The sequence below is a fragment of the Ranitomeya variabilis genome, chromosome 5, assembly GCF_051348905.1.
Source record: "Ranitomeya variabilis isolate aRanVar5 chromosome 5, aRanVar5.hap1, whole genome shotgun sequence".
Lineage (NCBI taxonomy): Eukaryota > Metazoa > Chordata > Amphibia > Anura > Dendrobatidae > Ranitomeya > Ranitomeya variabilis.
The window spans coordinates 474,368,992-474,388,557 of NC_135236.1; the positions used below are offsets into that span (position 1 = coordinate 474,368,992).

Below are 19,566 nucleotides of genomic sequence, written 5' to 3' on the forward strand. Positions count from 1 at the left end.
CTGTGGTCGTGAATGGTACTTTGGTGAGTTCTGTCCTTGGGCACCCTCTGGTGGCTTTGAGTGGAACTGCTGATCTTTGAGGTTGGCTTTCTCAGCTGCCCTCATTTATTGCTGCTGCTGGCTTCCCTATTTAACTCTGCCCAGGTCGTTAGTTCATGCCAGCTGTCAATGTCTCAGTACTGGTTCAGATCTCTCTTGGATTTCTCAGATGACCTGTCTACTCCAGCAGAAGCTAAGTCCTTGCTAGTCATTTGCTGTTCATTGGTTTTTGAATATATTTTTCAGTACATGCTATGTTTCAGTCCAGCCTGCTTTTATGATATTTCCTTGCTAGCTGGAAGCTCTGGGGGTGCAGAGCTGCACCTCCACACCGTGAGTCGGTGTGGAGGTCTTTTTGCACACTCTGCGTGGTTTTTGTAGTTTTTAATACTGACCGCATAGTTCTCTTTCCTATCCTCTGTCTATCTAGAGAAGATTTGGCCTCCTTTGCTAAAATCTGTTTCATTCCTGTGTTTGTCACTTCCCTCTTATCTCACAGTTATTATTTGTGGGGGCTACCTTTACTTTGGGAAATTTCTCTGAGGCAAGGTAGGTTGCTATTTCTACCTTTAGGGGTAGTTAGCTTTTAGGCTGTGAAGAGGCGTCTAGGGAGAGTTAGGTACGCTCCACGGCTATTTCTAGTGTGTGTGATAGGATTAGGGATTGCGGTCAGTAGAGTTACCACCTCCTCAGAGCTTGTCCCAGGTTTTCTGTTTTAACCATCAGGTCACTTCGGGTGCTCCTAACCACAAGGTCCATAACATTATCCATTGTTTCAGAAGCTGCACATCTTGTATCTTCACAGCATAGACAACTGCCTTCAGATGACCCCAAAGATAATTATGGATGTCAGGTCTGAGCATTCCTACATGAACGGAAAGTGGATTGGTCATTGTGGGCCAGTTGAATGGCCACCAAGGTCTCCCGATCTGACCCCCTTAGACTTAAAACCTTTGGGGTCATCTGAAAAAAAAATAGGGGGGAACCAACACCTTTTTTTATTATTTATTTAAATAATTTAAAAAACAGAGTGGGGACCACTCTATTCTTCATAACCAGCCATGCTAAAGCTGACAGCTGAAATTTGCAGCCTCCAGCTGTAAGTTTTGTCTGGCTGGTTATCAAATATACAGGGGAAACCACACCATTTTTAAAAAATTATTTATGTACAATGCAGGTGCCGGCTGATGAATACTCCCATCAGTTGCTCCTGCTCTCACTATTATTAGTAGCAGGCGTTGGCTGATGGGAGCAGTAGTTCCATCAGCCAGCATCAGTGACTGGAGGTGAACTTTATACCTCAGATCACAACTGTGGGCTCACGTTGTCTTTTGGCAGTGTGGGAACCGCTGCTGTGTGAGCATTGGTGATGAATTCACTGCCGATCAGAAGCGGTGTTTGCCACGCTGTTATGCACATGACAGAGCGACAAACACCCAGTGTTTGAGGGGGCCAAACCTTACCAGTAACATGGACTCCGTGGTGAAGTCTGTGTCAGTGTCCGTGCCCGAATAGTAGGTGTTCGGTACGGACGCTGAACTGTTCGGGTTCGCCCATCTCTACTTATGACTGTTATTGAATATAAGGGTGGTTTTATTGGTCATTGATAGATTTTTTTAATTATCAGAAATTTATTTTTGTTCACATTGAGTGTTGAATTGTTTGGTTATTATTATCACTTCAACAGATGAAAATAAACAATTGAGATGGGAGAATTTATGGTTTTCATTTAGTTGCCCAATTCTGAACACTAATAGTTGGTAAATAATGCTACACACATAGATATTCTCCTACGATAAACAAACTCTTCTTAAATTTGCAACTTTAAGGTTTATTAAATTAGATTGACTGTAGTTCATTAAATAAAGGAATCATCGAAAATACAAACTGCATAATAATTGTGCATACAGTATATTTCCAACAATTGTTGGTGCAAATTACCATACATAAAAAATTGAATGGAACATATTGATAACTTCTCTTAAATTATACTAATTCAAAGCTTTTTTCTGAATTGTATATTGTCTACTGTACAATGTATTAGAAAAGGTCACTTTTTTGGATTAGACTGTTTTATGTCAGCAAATAATTGTGCAAATGCACCCATTATGTATGTCACTTTAAATGATAGATAACAACATGGATAAGCTGGGACATATATATGTTTGTGACATGAAGTATTTCCATAGAAATGACTTCTGTAATCAGGACAGTGTGAATTGAGAGGTGGCTTTAATGGGTTGAATGGCAGGGAACTCTAATTTCAGTTCCAAGTCACATTAGTAGGATTGGTGGCAGCTGACCTTTGTAATAGCACCACTCTAAATAATGCAATATACTACACATAGATTGGATGCTGTACCTATATTATCTTCTTAGAAAAGCAGCCAATTTTCATTTTAGCATTTTTCTTTCCTCTTTCAAGAACATCAACCTTGTTATTTTTCAGTCGCCGTAGCCATCTGAGGGCTCTCTTGTTTTACAGAATAAGTTGTAGTTTTCAATGATGCCATTTACTTTACAATATAATTTACCAATACTTAAAAACAGGAAAAAAATCCAAGTTAAGGAAGGTGAAAACTTGAAAAAAAACCAATCCTTTCATTATGTTTTAGGTTTCAATTTTAGCGGCTTACAAAAATTCTGAAACTTTGCAAAAAATTTGTTTGGGCAGTCACCATTCTCCGATACTCATAGGTTTATTATTTCTGCATCAATGTAGCTGGATGATGGCTTGTTTTCTGTACGCAAGCTGTCATTTTTATGGGTAGAATGTTGAGGTAGAAAAGATGTTTCAATTGATTACTTTTTATTGTATGTTTGGAGGTTTGGTGCATCAGCCAAAATAAGACAATTCCTGTTTTTAATTAATTTTTTTTTTTTTTTTTGCTTTTGGGTTAAGAAATTTTAGATTTTTCCTGTAAGGCCGGGGTCACACTAGTATAGAATATGGACGATTGCTATGCAAGAAAAAATTGCATAGCCTTTGGATCAGTGTTAATTTATGGGGCAGATCACATCTGCGATTATTTCTTCATGCCAAATCGGCATGCAAGAACAATCGCAGCATGTTGTGATTGGCACCGAGACACGGCTGAGTCTCGGCTCATTTTCACCCATACAAGTCTATGGGTGTGAGTGACACAATGCACATCACTCGGATATCTTCTGAGTGCGGTGCGATATACGCCGACGCTGTCAGTGGAGGAGATGGAGAAGTTACTTTCTCCGCCTCCTCCGCAGCTGTGCTGTGATTCTCTCTGTGCGAGAGGCTCAGAGCACAGTAGCATGACACTCAGCTCCCACTCGCAGCAGAGCAGAAGCCAAAGGTCATTAGCATATTGCATCCAATGCTCTTGCATCGGATGCCATATGCCAGTGTGACCCCAGCCTTATGAACATTTGTAGATGAGGCAATGTGAATTATTTTTTAATTTATTTTTTATTTCTTTATTTTAAAAAGTGAAAAACGGTTATTTTTTATTTTGGGGATTTTTTTTACACTGTATTTTTCTATATTACACTTTACTTTTTAGTCCTCATAATGGAGTTGTAACTGCTATAATTGTTGTTACAAGTAGATGCTGGCTGTGTATCACAACTGGTACATGCCCTGTGTGGAGCTGCCTGCTACATGGTAGATATATTTGTCATGAAGTGTGGAGGGATTAAAGAGGTTTTCCAAGGAAGAAAGTACATTTTGATTAATAGATCTTGTAATAATAATAAGTTCCACAATTGGATGTGTTAAAAAAACATTCTTATACTGAGATAATGTTACGAATGTGCTCCGGCTGTGTACTGTGTTAGGCCGGTTTCACACGTCAGTGGCTCCGGTACGTGTGGTGACAGTTTTCTCATGTACCGGAGACACTGACTCACGTAGACACATTAAAATCAATGTGTCTCTGCACATGTCAGCGTGCTTTCACGGACCGTGTGTCCGTTTGAAAAACACGGAGATATGTCAGTGTTCGTGGGAGCGCACGGATCACACGGACCCATTAAAGTCAATGGGTCCGTGTAAAACATGTACCGCACACGGATGCTGTCCGTGTGCAGTCCGTGTGCCGTGCAGAAGACAGCGCTACAGTAGGCACTGTCCCCTGCTTGTGGTGTTGAAGCCGCCATTCATTTCTTCTCTCCAGCAGCGTTCGCTGGAGAGAAGGAATGAAAAATCATTGTTTTTTTTATTTTTTTTGCAGTTGAAATAAAGTTCCCGATAACCAACCCCCTCCCACCCCCTGTGCGCCCGCCCGCTGGAAATAAAATACTTACCCAGCTCCATTGATGCTTCCTCTCAGCGCCGCAGATTGTCCTGTATGAGCGGTCACGTGGTACCGCTCATTACAGTGATGAATATGCGGCTCCACCTCCCATAGGGGTGCTGCGGCGCTGAGAGGAAGCATCGAGGGAGCTGGTGAGTATTTTATTTCCAGCGGGTGGGCGCACAGGGGGTGGGAGGGGGTTGGTTACCGGGAACTTTATTTCAACCGCAAAAAAAAAAAAAAAAGGTTTTTCATTCCTTCTCTCCGGCGAACGCTGCTGGAGAGAAGAAATGAATGGCGGCTTCAGCACCCAAAGCAGGGGACAGCGCTTACTGTAGCGCTGTCTCCTGCACGTTTCGTGTAATACCCAGTCGGCACACGGGCGGCACACGGCTGCCGCACGTGTGCCACACTGATGTGCCACGTGAGCACACGGACACACGGACACGGATAACTCCGGTACCGATTTTTCCGAATTATCTGGACGTGTGAGACTGGCCTAATGTCTGTGTCTGACCGTGCAGGAACATGATCCGATCATACCATTGATCATGTTTTAAATATATTTTGGCTTACATTTTTTCATAAATTGAGTTGTTATAGTGCATATGAGCCTTATTACAAGGATTGTGGCACTAGGTGTTTAAAATAATAATAGTGGTAAAAAGGATCACAAAAATTAGTTTATCGTGAGTTTTCCATCATTTACCATTGAGGGATTTTTATTGATCACTTATCACTTACTATAACTGACAATTTAATTCATTCCATAGTGGTTAGTATCTTATTAATACTGAATCATACTAATATTACGGCAGATTTCAATCTTCAGACTTGAATTCTGAATTTCTTTTTTTGATTAGTGATTAGTTTGGTAATAATATTAGTAAATATTTATAAGGATTTTTTCACTTACGACCAGATAATGTGTGCACATTAATCCACTGTGATGCCGCTCCATATCCTGCGCTTGTGCTGGCACTAATTTTAAATCTATACCATCTGAACATTTTTAGCTCATATATTGTCTTCACAATAGTATTCTCTTGGTACGAGTAGATGTCCTGGCTTGTCTCAATACATTCATCATGCTTATCATTGCATTCAGTAGAAAGAAGTTGAACATTGATTTTGTAGCTCTTTAAATAGCCATTTGTATACTCTGGTCTATTCCATTGCAATGTGACACTTGTGGAGCCAACGTCTACAGTAGTAACATATCGTGGAACACTGGGAACTAAAAAGGAAGATGTTCATAAAATAATATTTGTAATACACATTAACAGAATATAAACAGTTATGGTGCTAGTTATATGTCAAAAAGCAATTTCCTTCATCTATAGAAGATATCAAAACAGATGTTTTAGTAGAAGTTTTCTGTAGTAGAAGTTTTCTGACTTATGAAAATAGCACTATTTTTTTCAACCCATGCACAGAAGCAATACACACATGTAAGGCAAATGAATGAGAGCATGTATTATACATTGGTTAAAAATATAGGACCTAGAACAGCAGATATAACATATGTGCCTGTTATTATGTCATACACATACAGTGGCATGTAAATGCGGCGCGCCCCCACACCGCCGCAGGGCCGAGGGGTACCCGGAGCCGGGCCTCTAGTTCTCAGTCTCGGGGTTGTCACGGTGGCTAGACCCGGTCCGTGGCCCTGTCCGTCAGTGGGGGACGTCCGGTGTAATAAGTGGTAGTAATGGTAGCGATGTAGCGGTGCGGTTGTGGGGTGTAAGTCGCGGTAAATAACGAGGACACCAGGTTGCAGTCTCTTTACCTCTTTACTGGAGATCTCTGAGTCCTCAGTCCAGAACACGGTTCACCAGGCTACGCAAGTCCGGCCGGTCCAATGGCACCTCCAGAGTTCTCCTCTCAGGTGGAAATCTGTGCCTTCCTTCTAGCGCTATGTGTTGTAGTCCTTCCCTGCTGTGCTCACGGAAAGTAACCCCACAACGGTTGTGTCTGTTTCTTAAGTTCCCTCACAACTCGATTTGATGTTCCTCTGTAATCCACCCCTTCCCTGTATTCAGGTTGGAATGGCACCCGTTTGTCAGGTAGGCCTGGAGTTCTTCCGGGACCCTAGAGTCGCCCCTCTCCCGCAATTGCCCCCCAAGACTTCATAGGTGATATGTGGTAGACAGCCCGCCTGAGACCGACTGTCCTGCCGCTGTTTGGAGTATGGCTTGAAGCTGTATTCTAATCCACTCCCTCGGCGTTCCGGCCACCGGTATTGCGCCTCAGCAGGGTGCTACCTCTTTCAACAAAACCCCTGCTGGTATTCTCCTTCTGCTTGATCTCGTTTCTCACTCAGCACAATCTATCTCGCTTCTAGTCCTTTCTTGAGTCCCGCCGCTTCCAGGAGCCTGCGCGGACCCGTTACGTTCTTTCAATGCCAAGCCTCTGCCAGGATCCCACCCCTGGCAGAGACCCTACAGTCTCTCCCTTCACAACACCCCCTGCCACAGGGTGTTGCTCCGTTCAATCCCGTCAGCGTTCTCTCTAACTTCCTGCCTGACCCCCAGTTTACCCACTATGGTGGGGAGTGGCCTAATGAATAGCACCCTTAGCTCCCCCCGGAGGCCCAGCTGTGAAACATATTGGTGTCTGTGATACCTGATTGGAGGAACTCCTTCGGTGCCATCGAACGTACCATGGCTCCCCTTAGCGGCGAAGCCACAGCACTGCAACGACCAGGACTCTGGGGCGCTGCACTCCCCCCTGGTTAAACACAGTACTCCGGGACTGGGAAGAAAAACAACAATACAGATTAGCAAAAAGACATACAATTTTGTTGAGTGCAAAACGATAAGTATACTTGAACAGGCTTCCCTTTATGGGAGGTGAGGACACTTTTAACGTTACAAACATGGTCAACATTATAAATTACAGGCTATGCATAACTCCTGTTACCCAACCGGGTATTCTACTTAGTGCAAATTCTGGAACAATAAATTAACATTGCCTTTAAGAAACATACACTCTTAGTTTACCAAAGGCCTTCCTATAATCACATTACAGGGTAAGGTAACTTCACATTCTCCTACTTTGAACCTGCAGGACCGCCTGTCCCTATGGCACCAGACCTACTGCCTCTCCTTTCTTTTACAGGACCGCCCCGTTCAGCCAGGGCCTACTGCCTTTCGCTACTATACATAGTATAGACATAACATTCCTTTCGTTTAAAGAACTCTGAGCCCGCTCTACTCGGCTCCTTTAAGGACTCACTCTCTAACCCCTACGGGTTCGCTTTCTGTCCTTAGTAACAAAGTAACTTTCTATGGGGACGCAGGGTTGACCTTCTATCCTCACCTTCATCATTACTTCCTTACTTTCAGCTATGCAGATCTCTATCTCTACCCCTACGGGCTCTCTGCATCTTTTCTTTCTGCAAAACATTATTTAGATTTCACATTTCAACAAATTCAACACATATAACTTAGCATGTAAAACAGTTACATTTCTTTTTCAAGCTTCATTATCACATTACTGTTCTGCAACAGTATCTTTCTCAAGTTCAATTTCACACATCCCCTTTAAGAGGGGACCAGGTCTTTCTGAGGTAGCTCGTCTTCTCAGCCTACCAGCCCACGCAAAGGTTCCGGTATGGTATCTTCACAAAGTGTCTTTAACTAGAACCGGTAGGAAAGGTATCTTCACAAAGTGTCTTTGGCTCAAACCAATAGGGCAAATATCTTCGCAAAGTGTCTTTGGCTAAAACCAGTAGGGAGCACCTTTAAGAAGGTGCAAACTATTTACAAAAGAAAGTTCGAATCATGCACAGTCCATGATTTCTACAGTTTGTGTAACTTTAAAACTTGTATAAACTTCAGGAAAAGGAAAACAACCAAAGGGGATCCCGGGTCAACAGAGGGATCCATTAACCCTGGGCGGGTTTAGCAGCAACAGGAACAGTTAAAACAATAAAGTAGCAACTATTTACATTTTCAGGTTTCCGAGGCTTAGTTGGACGGCTTCCAGGGCTGCACCTGGCACTTAACCCTTCTTGGCCTGGGCAAAGTGAGGTCCAGGGTTACACCCAGTGCTGGACAAACGCCGTTAATCCGTCTTTCATGTACGATTAAATCACGCGCAGCGATGGAGGTCTGCGCAGCTTGAGTATGGGCATCTGCTGCAGCAGAGGTAGCGGCTGCCGCAAGATCAGTCACTGGAACGGAGTCAGCAGCTGTGGCACTAGCAGTCACTGGAGTGGTGTCGGTCGTCAGGGCAGGGTCGTCTTTCATACCTGCTTCAGATGCGGTCCCTCCGGTGCCGGTCTGCTCTGCCTCCGCTGGGGTCTGGAACGCTGGTTGCAGGGCCTTGTGCTGCGACATTGTCATCTCTGCTTGCAGCATACCCCTTTCCGGCAGGGCCTCGCTTTCCAGCTTCGGAGCGCTGGGACTTCTTCCCTGCTCCGGACCAGATGAGGCTGCCGACAGATGTCCGGTGAGGCTCCTGATGATGGCCTTCTTCCACCCGGCCTCAGTGCTCAGCTGCGTCCGCCGGGGTCGGTCGCTGAGCTCGTCCACTCCGGCCTGCAGGAATTCAGCATCAGCGGGGGAGGCCTGGTTGCGGTGCCCCTCCGGGTGGCTGGGGGAGTCCTCTGCTCCGACCCCACGCTCCGGCTCCGGGCGGCTCGCCATGGCGTCCTCCATGTCGCTCGCTCCTTCTTCCTGGTCCTTTTCCCGCTCTCTTCTTCGTGGGCGGTTTCGTTTTCGTTGTCTCTGCCCACCATTAAGGATCAGGAGGCGGATCTCGGCTGCTGACGGACACGTCCTCAAGGGGCCGAGATATTTAGACTGGGCGGCCATTGTCTTTCGCGCTCTTCAGCTTGTTCACGCCCACTTCCACGCCCTTCTTCTTCTCCTGCGCTCTCCTCAGCGCTGTAATGGCGGCGGTTTTGGCGGGAACTTTTGGCAGTAAATGGCGCAGCACAGTCTTTGCAATAAAGTACAGTCCAAGCACAATAAATCACAGTTCCAAGGCACACATGACCTGATTCTTCAGGCTTAAGTAGATCCTGTTCGTGACGCCAAGTCTGCGGCGCGCCCCCACACCGCCGCAGGGCCGAGGGGTACCCGGAGCCGGGCCTCTAGTTCTCAGTCTCGGGGTTGTCACGGTGGCTAGACCCGGTCCGTGGCCCTGTCCGTCAGTGGGGGACGTCCGGTGTAATAGGTGGTAGTAATGGTAGCGATGTAGCGGTGCGGTTGTGGGGTGTAAGTCGCGGTAAATAACGAGGACACCAGGTTGCAGTCTCTTTACCTCTTTACTGGAGATCTCTGAGTCCTCAGTCCAGAACACGGTTCACCAGGCTACGCAAGTCCGGCCGGTCCAATGGCACCTCCAGAGTTCTCCTCTCAGGTGGAAATCTGTGCCTTCCTTCTAGCGCTATGTGTTGTAGTCCTTCCCTGCTGTGCTCACGGAAAGTAACCCCACAACGGTTGTGTCTGTTTCTTAAGTTCCCTCACAACTCGATTTGATGTTCCTCTGTAATCCACCCCTTCCCTGTATTCAGGTTGGAATGGCACCCGTTTGTCAGGTAGGCCTGGAGTTCTTCCGGGACCCTAGAGTCGCCCCTCTCCCGCAATTGCCCCCCAAGACTTCATAGGTGATATGTGGTAGACAGCCCGCCTGAGACCGACTGTCCTGCCGCTGTTTGGAGTATGGCTTGAAGCTGTATTCTAATCCACTCCCTCGGCGTTCCGGCCACCGGTATTGCGCCTCAGCAGGGTGCTGCCTCTTTCAACAAAACCCCTGCTGGTATTCTCCTTCTGCTTGATCTCGTTTCTCACTCAGCACAATCTATCTCGCTTCTAGTCCTTTCTTGAGTCCCGCCGCTTCCAGGAGCCTGCGCGGACCCGTTACGTTCTTTCAATGCCAAGCCTCTGCCAGGATCCCACCCCTGGCAGAGACCCTACAGTCTCTCCCTTCACAACACCCCCTGCCACAGGGTGTTGCTCCGTTCAATCCCGTCAGCGTTCTCTCTAACTTCCTGCCTGACCCCCAGTTTACCCACTATGGTGGGGAGTGGCCTAATGAATAGCACCCTTAGCTCCCCCCGGAGGCCCAGCTGTGAAACATATTGGTGTCTGTGATACCTGATTGGAGGAACTCCTTCGGTGCCATCGAACGTACCATGGCTCCCCTTAGCGGCGAAGCCACAGCACTGCAACGACCAGGACTCTGGGGCGCTGCATAAAACTTGCAAAATCGTCAGTGTATCAAATACTTAATTTACCCACTGCACATGTTAACTAAAACTCACATATCATATACATACACACATGTGGTGAAAATCAGTATTTCATACACTGTCAATTTTGCAAGATTTCCCACCTACAAAAGATGAAGAGCTCTGTAATTTTTATCGTAGGTACACTTCACATGTGAGAGACAGAATCTTTTCAAAAAAAATCCAGAAACTCACATTGTATGATTTTTACATAATTAATTTACATTTTATTGCATGAAACAAGCATTTGATACAATAGAAAAACAGAGCTTAATATTCTGTATAGAAATCTTTGTTTGCAATTACAGAACACAGACATTTCCTGTAGTTCTTGACCAAGTTTGCACACACTGCAGCAGGGAGTTTAGCCCACTCCTCCATACAGACCATCTCCAGATCGTTCAGGTTTCGGGACTGTCGCTGGGCAACATTGAGTTTTAACACCCATCAAAGACTTTTGAATGGGTTCAGGTCTGGATACTGGCTAAGCCACTCCAGGACTTTGAAATGCTACTTATGGAGCCACTCCTTAGTTGCACTGTCTGTGTGTTTTGGGTCATTGTCATGTTGGAAGACCCAGCCACAAGCCGTCTTCAATGGTCTTACTGAGGGAAGGAGATTGTCAGCCAAAATCTCTCGATACATAACCCCATCCATCCAACCTTAATATGGTGCTGTCATCCTGTCCCCTTTGCAGAAAAGCACCCTCAAAGAATGATGTTTCCCCCACCATGCTTCGTGGTTGGGACAGTGTTATTGGAGTAGTACTCGTCCTTCTTCTTCCTCCAAATATGGCAAATGGAGTTGATACCAAAATGTTCTATTTTGGTCTCATCTGACTACATGACCTTCTCCCATGCCTCCTCTGGATCGTCCAGATGGTAGTTGGAAAACTTCAAACGGACCTGGACATGTGCTGGCATGAGCGGGGGGACCTTAAGTGCCGTGCAGGATTTTAATCCATGACGGCATAGTGTGTTGCTAGCTGGAATGTTCGAGACTGTGGTCTTCAGGCCAAAATCTTTCTATACATGACCCCATCCATTCTCCCTTCAATAGGGTGCAGTCGTCCTGTTGCCTTTGCAGAAAAGCACCTTCAAAGTTTTATGATTTCCCCAGCATGCTTCACGGTTGGGATGGTGTTCTTGGGGTTGTACTCATCCTTCTTCTTACTTCAACAAAGGCAAGTGTTCTATTTTGGTCTCATATGATACATGAACTTCTGCCATGCCTCCTCTTGATCATTCTGATATTTATTGGCAAACTTCAAATGGGCCTGGACATGTGATGCATGAGTAGGGGGACCTTGCATGCCCAGCAGGATTTTAATCCATGATGATGTAGTTTGAGACTGTGGTCCCAGCTCTTTTCAGGTCAATAACCAGGTTCTCCCATGTAGGTCTGGGTTGATTCCTGACCTTTCTCAGAATCATCTTTACCCCACGAGGCAAGATATTGTATGCAGCCCCAATCCAAGGAAGATTGACAGTCATCTTGTGTTTATTCCATTTTCTAATAATTGTCCCAACAGTTGTTGCCTTCTCACCAAGCTGCTTGCTTATTGTCTTGTAACCCATCACAGCCTTGTGCAGGTCTACAATTTTGTACCTGGTGTCCTTAGAGAGCACTTTGGTCTTGGCCATGGTGGATAGTTTGGAGTGTGACTGATTGAGTGTTTGGACAGGTGTTTTTCATAAAGGTAACAAGTTCAAACAGGTGCAATTAATACAGGTAAAGAGTGCAGAGTAGGAGGGATTCTTAAAGAAAAACTAACAGGTCTGTGAGACCCAGAATTCTTGCCTGTTGGTAGGTGATCAAATACCTATTTAATGCAATAAAACGCTATTTTAATTGTTTAAAAATCATACAATGTGTTTTTCTGGTTTTTATTTTCTGTCTCACAGTTGAAGTGTATGTACAATAAAAATTCTAGACCTCTTCATTCTTTGTAGGTGGGAAAACATGCTAAATTGGCAGTGTATCAAATACTTATTTTTCCCCCTGCATATATTTATTTAAAGTACTTCGACAGTGTGTGCAATAATTATTTTTTCCACTAAAAATAAAAAGCAGAAGACCACATTGTACAATTTTGTAGGTGGGAAAACTTGCAAAACCGTCAGGTTACCGCCGGCCGGCCGTAAAGCAGAGCTCAGCGGTGACGTCACCGCTCTGCTTTACGGCCAGCGCTTACATAGTGCAGGGAAGCCGGGGGACGCGACAGGCACCGGAATGTAAGTATGTAGTGTTTGTTTTTTTTACATTTACACTGGTAACCAGGGTAAACATCGGGTTACTAAGCGCGGCCCTGCGCTTAGTAACCCGATGTTTACCCTGGTTACCCGGGGACTTCGGCATCGTTGGTCGCTGGAGAGCTGACTGTGTGACAGCTCTCCAGCGACCACACAATGACGAAACAGCGATGCTGCAGCGATCGGCATCGTTGTCTATATCGCTGCAGCGTCGCTTAATGTAACGGTACCTTTGTTCAGATTGTGACACATGGATGTGTGAATTTGGAATTAGATGCATATCAAATTGTTTATGTTGACTGTTTTATATAAGTAAAATGTTCTTATTTATTGTCACCATTCATTATTTTCAAATTGGTTCAGTTAAATGGTTAGAAAATGAATGCTTTTGGGTCATCCATTTAAAGGATCCATTTTTTCCGTCTTTCATCCAGAAATAAGAATCTGCAATCTGCGATTTTTATTTTTAATTGCTTTGGTTACTTTTCCAACCATTTATATGCATGGGCCCCTAGATTATAATAGGATCAGATGCAATTTAATTTGCGAATGTTGCTTATATGAACCGAAATCGGAGAGCAAAAATGTGGCCATGTGAATAAGCATCTACAATTTCGAACATTTCTCTTGCCACTAGTAATTACTAATGTGCATTTCCAAACGAACGCTATAATTCTCCATGAAGCAAGTAAAAGCTGACACATAGTTATGTGAATTTTTACACGCATACATCATGAGTATTAGATCACCAGCTTGTGGTTTTGGCAGTTAATTGCACAATGTTTTCCAATTATTTAAACTTTATCTTACACTACTACATAACAGCTGTACTGTTGGTTAGAAAGCAGAATCACAGTGACATCTTAAAGGAGAACGTAGCCAGTTGAGCTCATTAATTATATTCGATTTTTAGTATCAATCTCCTGAAAAAAGCCATACCGAGAACAAGCTACATTTAAAAAAAATACAAAGGGATCAACAAAGATGAATGAAAAGTGTTATTAATTTCCTGTTGACTTATAGCTAACATCTGACTACAGCAAACAATATTTTCTACAACAAATGCAGCAAAAAAGTCAGTAAAACACTGTAAACAATGTTAAAATGCCATGTGAATCTATCTAGTTAAATCACTTCTTGTGGATTTTCTAAATGCTATGACCCCAATTCATCATTACTTTTTGCCCTGCTTTTTGTCCAGTTTTGTGTGTTTTGTGCCTTTTTCCTGTTTGCATCGAACTCATTTTTCTATTTGTGCTTTTTTTTCATCTATTTTATATGAGCTCACCTGTTTTTTTGCTAGCAATTGTAGCTTTTTAAAAAGTTGCAAAATATAGTGCTGAAATCCCCTTCCTTGTGTATTTTGAGTATGCCCAAAATTTGGCGTAATTTGTTTTACTTTCGGTGCCAACATGAGAAAAAGTCGGAAAAGCAGTTCAAGAAAAGAAAAAAAGACCATTTTTTTACTTTGCTACAAATTCGTGAACCTCGTGTGCCATTTTGATGACTTTGTTGCCAAAAAACGGCAACTAATACCACAATACAAAAAAAGAGTGACTTAAAAAAATGCAAATGATGAACTAGGGTTTAGGTAGTTAAACAAATCTGCTGCCCAACTGCTGCCACCTGGGCCTAAAAACCCACTGCAGGACACCAGGAATTTCTCCCCTTCAGCCTCTAACAAAGGAAGGTCTCTTTTGGTGAGATTTTCTGGGCCCTGACATTAGAGCGTACACAGACTTTGCTGCCGCCTGAGGTAGCAATCGCCAAGTGACTTGCAGCCACTGCCGTCCCCATACCGGGGGTTATCCTATGTCCCAAACCCCTATGGAGGGTCACATTTACCTGCCTCTCATCTCCACAGCTGCCCGGAGCACCAGGTCTGATGATTATGGCTGCAGTATTCATCATGCCTAGATCCCCAGGCTCAATTACAACCAGGGGCCAGCTGATGACCATGTCACTCTCAAATTCATAAGGGAGAACCTCCATTTCTGCTCCAGGAGAAGACCTCCAGTCCAGAACCCACCAAAGCATCTCTCCAAAACAGTAAGCTACCTATCTAATGGTATTAATGAAACTGCCCCACTCTTGCTTAACACACTAGTCTCTTCATTCAGAGTTTCCACTAACATGGCTCTGTTGTACAGCAGATATATCTGCTCAATGCTCCTTCTTTACCTCTAGTAACGTGGAACCACAGGAACCAAATTATCTGCAGTACTGGCAAATCCAAGGTTTTCCTGGATTATACAGAGCTGGAGCATTCACATGGACCTGCACCTCCACATGGTCCAGGGTCCCCCTACCAGTAAACTACCTTCTCACTTCAAAGGTACAAGTTCACAAAATGCGCTACAGAGTTGGCCTCCTTCGATGACCTGAGACACCTGATAAACAGGATGATGCCATGGTTACCTTACCCTCTCTAGCTCAATTTGCCCAGAAGAATATTCCTTGGGCTACCTTGTCATATACGGATTCTGTAACTTCAATTACCAACTTTCCACATCCTCAACAAGACAAAGCAAAATATATTCACCAGCTCCCAACAAAAAATTATTTTAAATATCATGAGAAGGGACATATAATAGATTACTACTAAAATTGAAACACTGGAGTATAACCACAATGCTATAATATTGTATATTGCTGACTTGCCAAAACACAGATACTACACATTCCTCTACATTGTCATCTAGAGGATCTTGTTAACAGGGCCCGGGGAAGAACATCAGGGCCAGAGGTCTGTCTGAGGCCATCGGAGAAGAGGACCTCCATGTCACACTGGAAACTCTTTTAACATCCAGTGAAACTTTGACCTACAATATCAAATTGGATAGGGATCATAAAGTATTGACACCTAAGGGAGCTTCTACCCAACCTAGGGATTTAGTTTTCTGCATGAACAAATATGCAACTAAAGAGCCTGCCCTGCAATTGTTCCATGACCTTTTCTGAGTTATTCTCCAGAAGCAAGGCAACCTTTGTCCATTCTAGACCATCCTGTGTTATCACCGGTTCTCCTATAGATGTAACTTTCACTTTGCCCAACTCAGCTTTCAATGAATGCTGCTACACTACAATTCAGGCTCATCTTGACCTAAGCCAGTTTCCAAAGACCTGATTGTTCCCTTGTCAAACATACTGGAATGGGAACTGGCTTTGGCAACAACCCCATTCTAGAAGGAGACTCAGACAACTGTTCGCTTTGCCTCCTGCCTACATAGACACCAAATCAGAGCTCTTACTCAGGTAATGATTTATGGGAAGTTCACACCTCTTTCAATCCACCTCACTGACTCCTTCCCAGCCACAGGTTTAAGCTTTAAAATGGTAGGTTATATGATATTATGCAAATCACTGCACTTGTTGCTAATACTGCTATGTTAACATTTCTTCTTCTATAGTGTGGAAACTACAGTATATACTTCTGGTTCCCATCCTGAAATTTTCCAACCCACACCGCTCTAGTCATTACCCCCTTTTACTAGCTATTAGAATGTCACCTTTGTTTCCGCCCTAAACAATGGGATGCCTCCATTAGCTTTCTGCAATGAGGAGGTTTCCTTAGCTGTGGCTTTCAACTCTTAGCTGGTTTGGGACTCCACACTGGAAGTGCTAGAATGTTAACTTTTATAATGTTTTCTACATTGTTTGGAATATTTTCTATGTTCTATGTTCGTCTTTTATCATTTGTCTCTTCCATTTCCCCTTTTTATCCACACTTCTTTGCTGAAATGGACCTCTTGACATTGAACCCCACTTGTAGGTGTTATCTCTGCACGATGTTCTCACAAATTGTCTTCTCCTCGTTGCAAGGCATAAAAAAGTGTTACAATAGCGCTCACACTTCCTCTGAGGTTAAAATTGATTAGCTGTGTTACACTAAGGGCTCGCTCAAATGAGCGTATAACACAGCCAAGTGTTATCTGATGTTTTATCGGATAGCACTTGGCCCAATGTTATACTATGCTGCAGTGCCAACTAGTGCGTTTTTATCCTAATGCCGATTTGGCATGAGAAAAAATCACAGCAGGCTGTGAGTGCATCCAATAAATAGCTCATGCGGACCCATACAAGTCTATGAGTGTGTGTGAAACATCTGACTGCACTTGGATGTCATCTGAGTGCAGTCCAACAGCAACAAACAGAGATAATGGAGAAGAAGGATAATCCTACTGGGCTGGTATGTTAATGTGGAAGGTCTCCTTCATGGTCAACCCTCATTCTGTGTGATACCTATGCCCCAAACAACTTCCATAACTGCAATATTTTGTCATGTTGGGTGAGGGAGAAGCTAAGTGCACAACAACGGGAAGAGCGTGAGGGAGCCCAAACACTAGGAAAGAGTATAGTGGAGACCCCTAGACATATCTGACATCACCCTGTCTGCCCTAATGTCACTAAATAGTATCCACACCTAACATCAAACAGGAACCTAATCTCTGACTGCCTCTCGCAATAGGCCATGGATAGGGAGAGAATGGGGTTAGTGCTAGTCAGCCCTCACTACCACTAAAGACAAAGCAGGAAGACAAAACGAGGGAATACACTTAGCTTCAGATGATACAAGAGAGCTCACACCAGCAATTCTCCAAGAGGCTCCAAGAAGAAACTAGTCAGCTTCTAGCATTTTCAACAGACAGAGGTAAATAGAGCGAACACCAGCACTAAGCTGAAGGGACTCAGGGTATTTAAGCATCCAGCAAGGGTGTGTCAATAAGCAGCAGAAGGTGGAGATGGCTGCTAGGTCCTAAAAGGAAAAGAATAGCACTCCATAAAAGTGATGCAAAAATCAAGAAGGTGTTTGCAAAACCATGCGCAATGACCTTCTACAGCTGGATCCAAAATGACTGTCTGTCGCACCTGGCACACCCGTGACACATTTTCTTAATAAGCTGCAGAAATTGCCGAAAGCACTAAACATAGCCATTGATTTTAACTCACCATTTTCTCAAATTGTAAATAGATCCCTAAAAGATAAGCCCTCCATACAAGCAAAGGCCTCAACCTTCTCTTTGTTTGAACAGCTAATTCTGGCTCATGTGCTGTATGGTCTATGGTGCAACCCATCAGACCATTTACCTTATTTTGTCACCTTCAAAATATACATATGAATATTCTTTTGGTGATGCCATCATACTCGGACTACTCTGAAATGTTACTGTAGAGCCTAGCACCTGGTCCTGAGTATGCATTTGGATGAATCCTTAATTAAAAAGTCCAGCATGAGAAAAACTGTCTGTGCCCACCTGAATATCTAGTTTCATGAGAATGAAAACTCAGAGGTGTCATAAGCCACAATCTGGGAGGTTCATAAAAGATTTTGAGGGAGCGATAAGGAATTTAATATATCTTCATTCACTGATGATGTACTTATGTATACTATGGTTAACTTTCAGCTTTTAAAATAAATACTGCTAAAACTAAGGCGCTCATCGTAAATATCCCACCTAGTGCCCTCACGCTTCTTAAAAGTGACTTTAAATGTCAATGGAGGAAACATCCCTAAAATATATTTGAATTAAAATACGCCATCTTACTTAACTATACAACCCCTGGCAAAAATTATGGAATCACTGGCCTTGGAGGATGTACATTCAATTGTTTAATTTTGTGGAGAAAAAGCAGATCACAGAATGGCACAAAACTACAGTAATTTCAAATGGCAACTTTCTGGCTTTAACCCCTTCACCCCCGCAGCTTTTTCCGTTTTTCCGTTTTCGTTTTTCGCTCCCCTCCTTCCCAGAGCCATAACTTTTTTATTTTTCCGTCAATTTGGCCATGTGAGGGCTTATTTTTTGCGGGACGAGTTGTACTTTTGAACGACATCATTGGTTTTACCATGTCGTGTACTAGAAAACGGGAAAAAAATTCCAAGTGCAGTGAAATTGCAAAAAAAGTGCAATCCCACACTTGTTTTTTGCTTGCCTATTTTGCTAGGTTCACTAAATGCTAAAACTGACCTGCCATTATGATTCTCCAGGTCAGTACGAGTTCATAGACACCTAACATGAAGTGGTGAAAAAAAATTCCAAACTTTGCAAAAAACAAAACAAAACAAAATTGCGCCATTTTCCGATACTCGTAGCGTCCCCATTTTTCGTGATCTGGGGTCAGGTGAGGGCTTATTTTTTGCGCGCTGAGCTGGCATTTTTAATGATAGCATTTTGGTGCAGATACGTTCTTTTGATCGCCTGTTATTGCATTTTAATGCAATGTCGTGGCGACCAAAAAAACGTAAATCTGGCGTTTCGATTTTTTTCTCATTACGCCGTTTAGCGATCAGGTTAATGCTTTTTTTTATTGATAGATCGGGCGATTCTGAACGCGGCGATACCAAATATGTGTAGGTTGGGTTTTTTTTTATTGATTTATTTTGATTGGGGCGAAAGGGGGGTGATTTAAACTTTTATATTTTTTTAATTTTTTTCACATTTTTTTTTACTTTTTTTTTAACTTTTGCCATGCTTCTATAGCCTCCATGGGAGGCTAGAAGCAGGCACAACGCGATCGGCTCTGCTATGCAGCAGCGATCATAAGATCGCTGCTACACAGCAGAAATGCCGGTGTGCTGTGAGCGCCGACCACAGGGTGGCGCTCACAGCCACCGGCGATCAGTAACCATAGAGGTCTCCAGGACCTCTATGGTTACAATGTACAAGCATCGCCGACCCCCGATCATGTGACGGGGGTCGGCGATGCGCTCATATCCGGCCGCACGGCCGCATGCGGTAGTTAAATGCCGCTGTCTGCGTTTGAC

The 19,566-nt window shown here is 43.8% G+C and overlaps 1 protein-coding gene across 1 annotated transcript in view; it reads right to left on the bottom strand.

Annotated features, from left to right (window-relative positions):
- Positions 1-19,566, bottom strand: part of PTPRQ (protein tyrosine phosphatase receptor type Q) — a 677,639-nt gene that overhangs the window by 165,297 nt on the left and 492,776 nt on the right. The window contains exon 33 of the mRNA XM_077265498.1: positions 5,224-5,544. Coding sequence (XP_077121613.1) covers positions 5,224-5,544 — 321 coding nt within the window. The remainder of the gene's footprint in view (positions 1-5,223; positions 5,545-19,566) is intronic.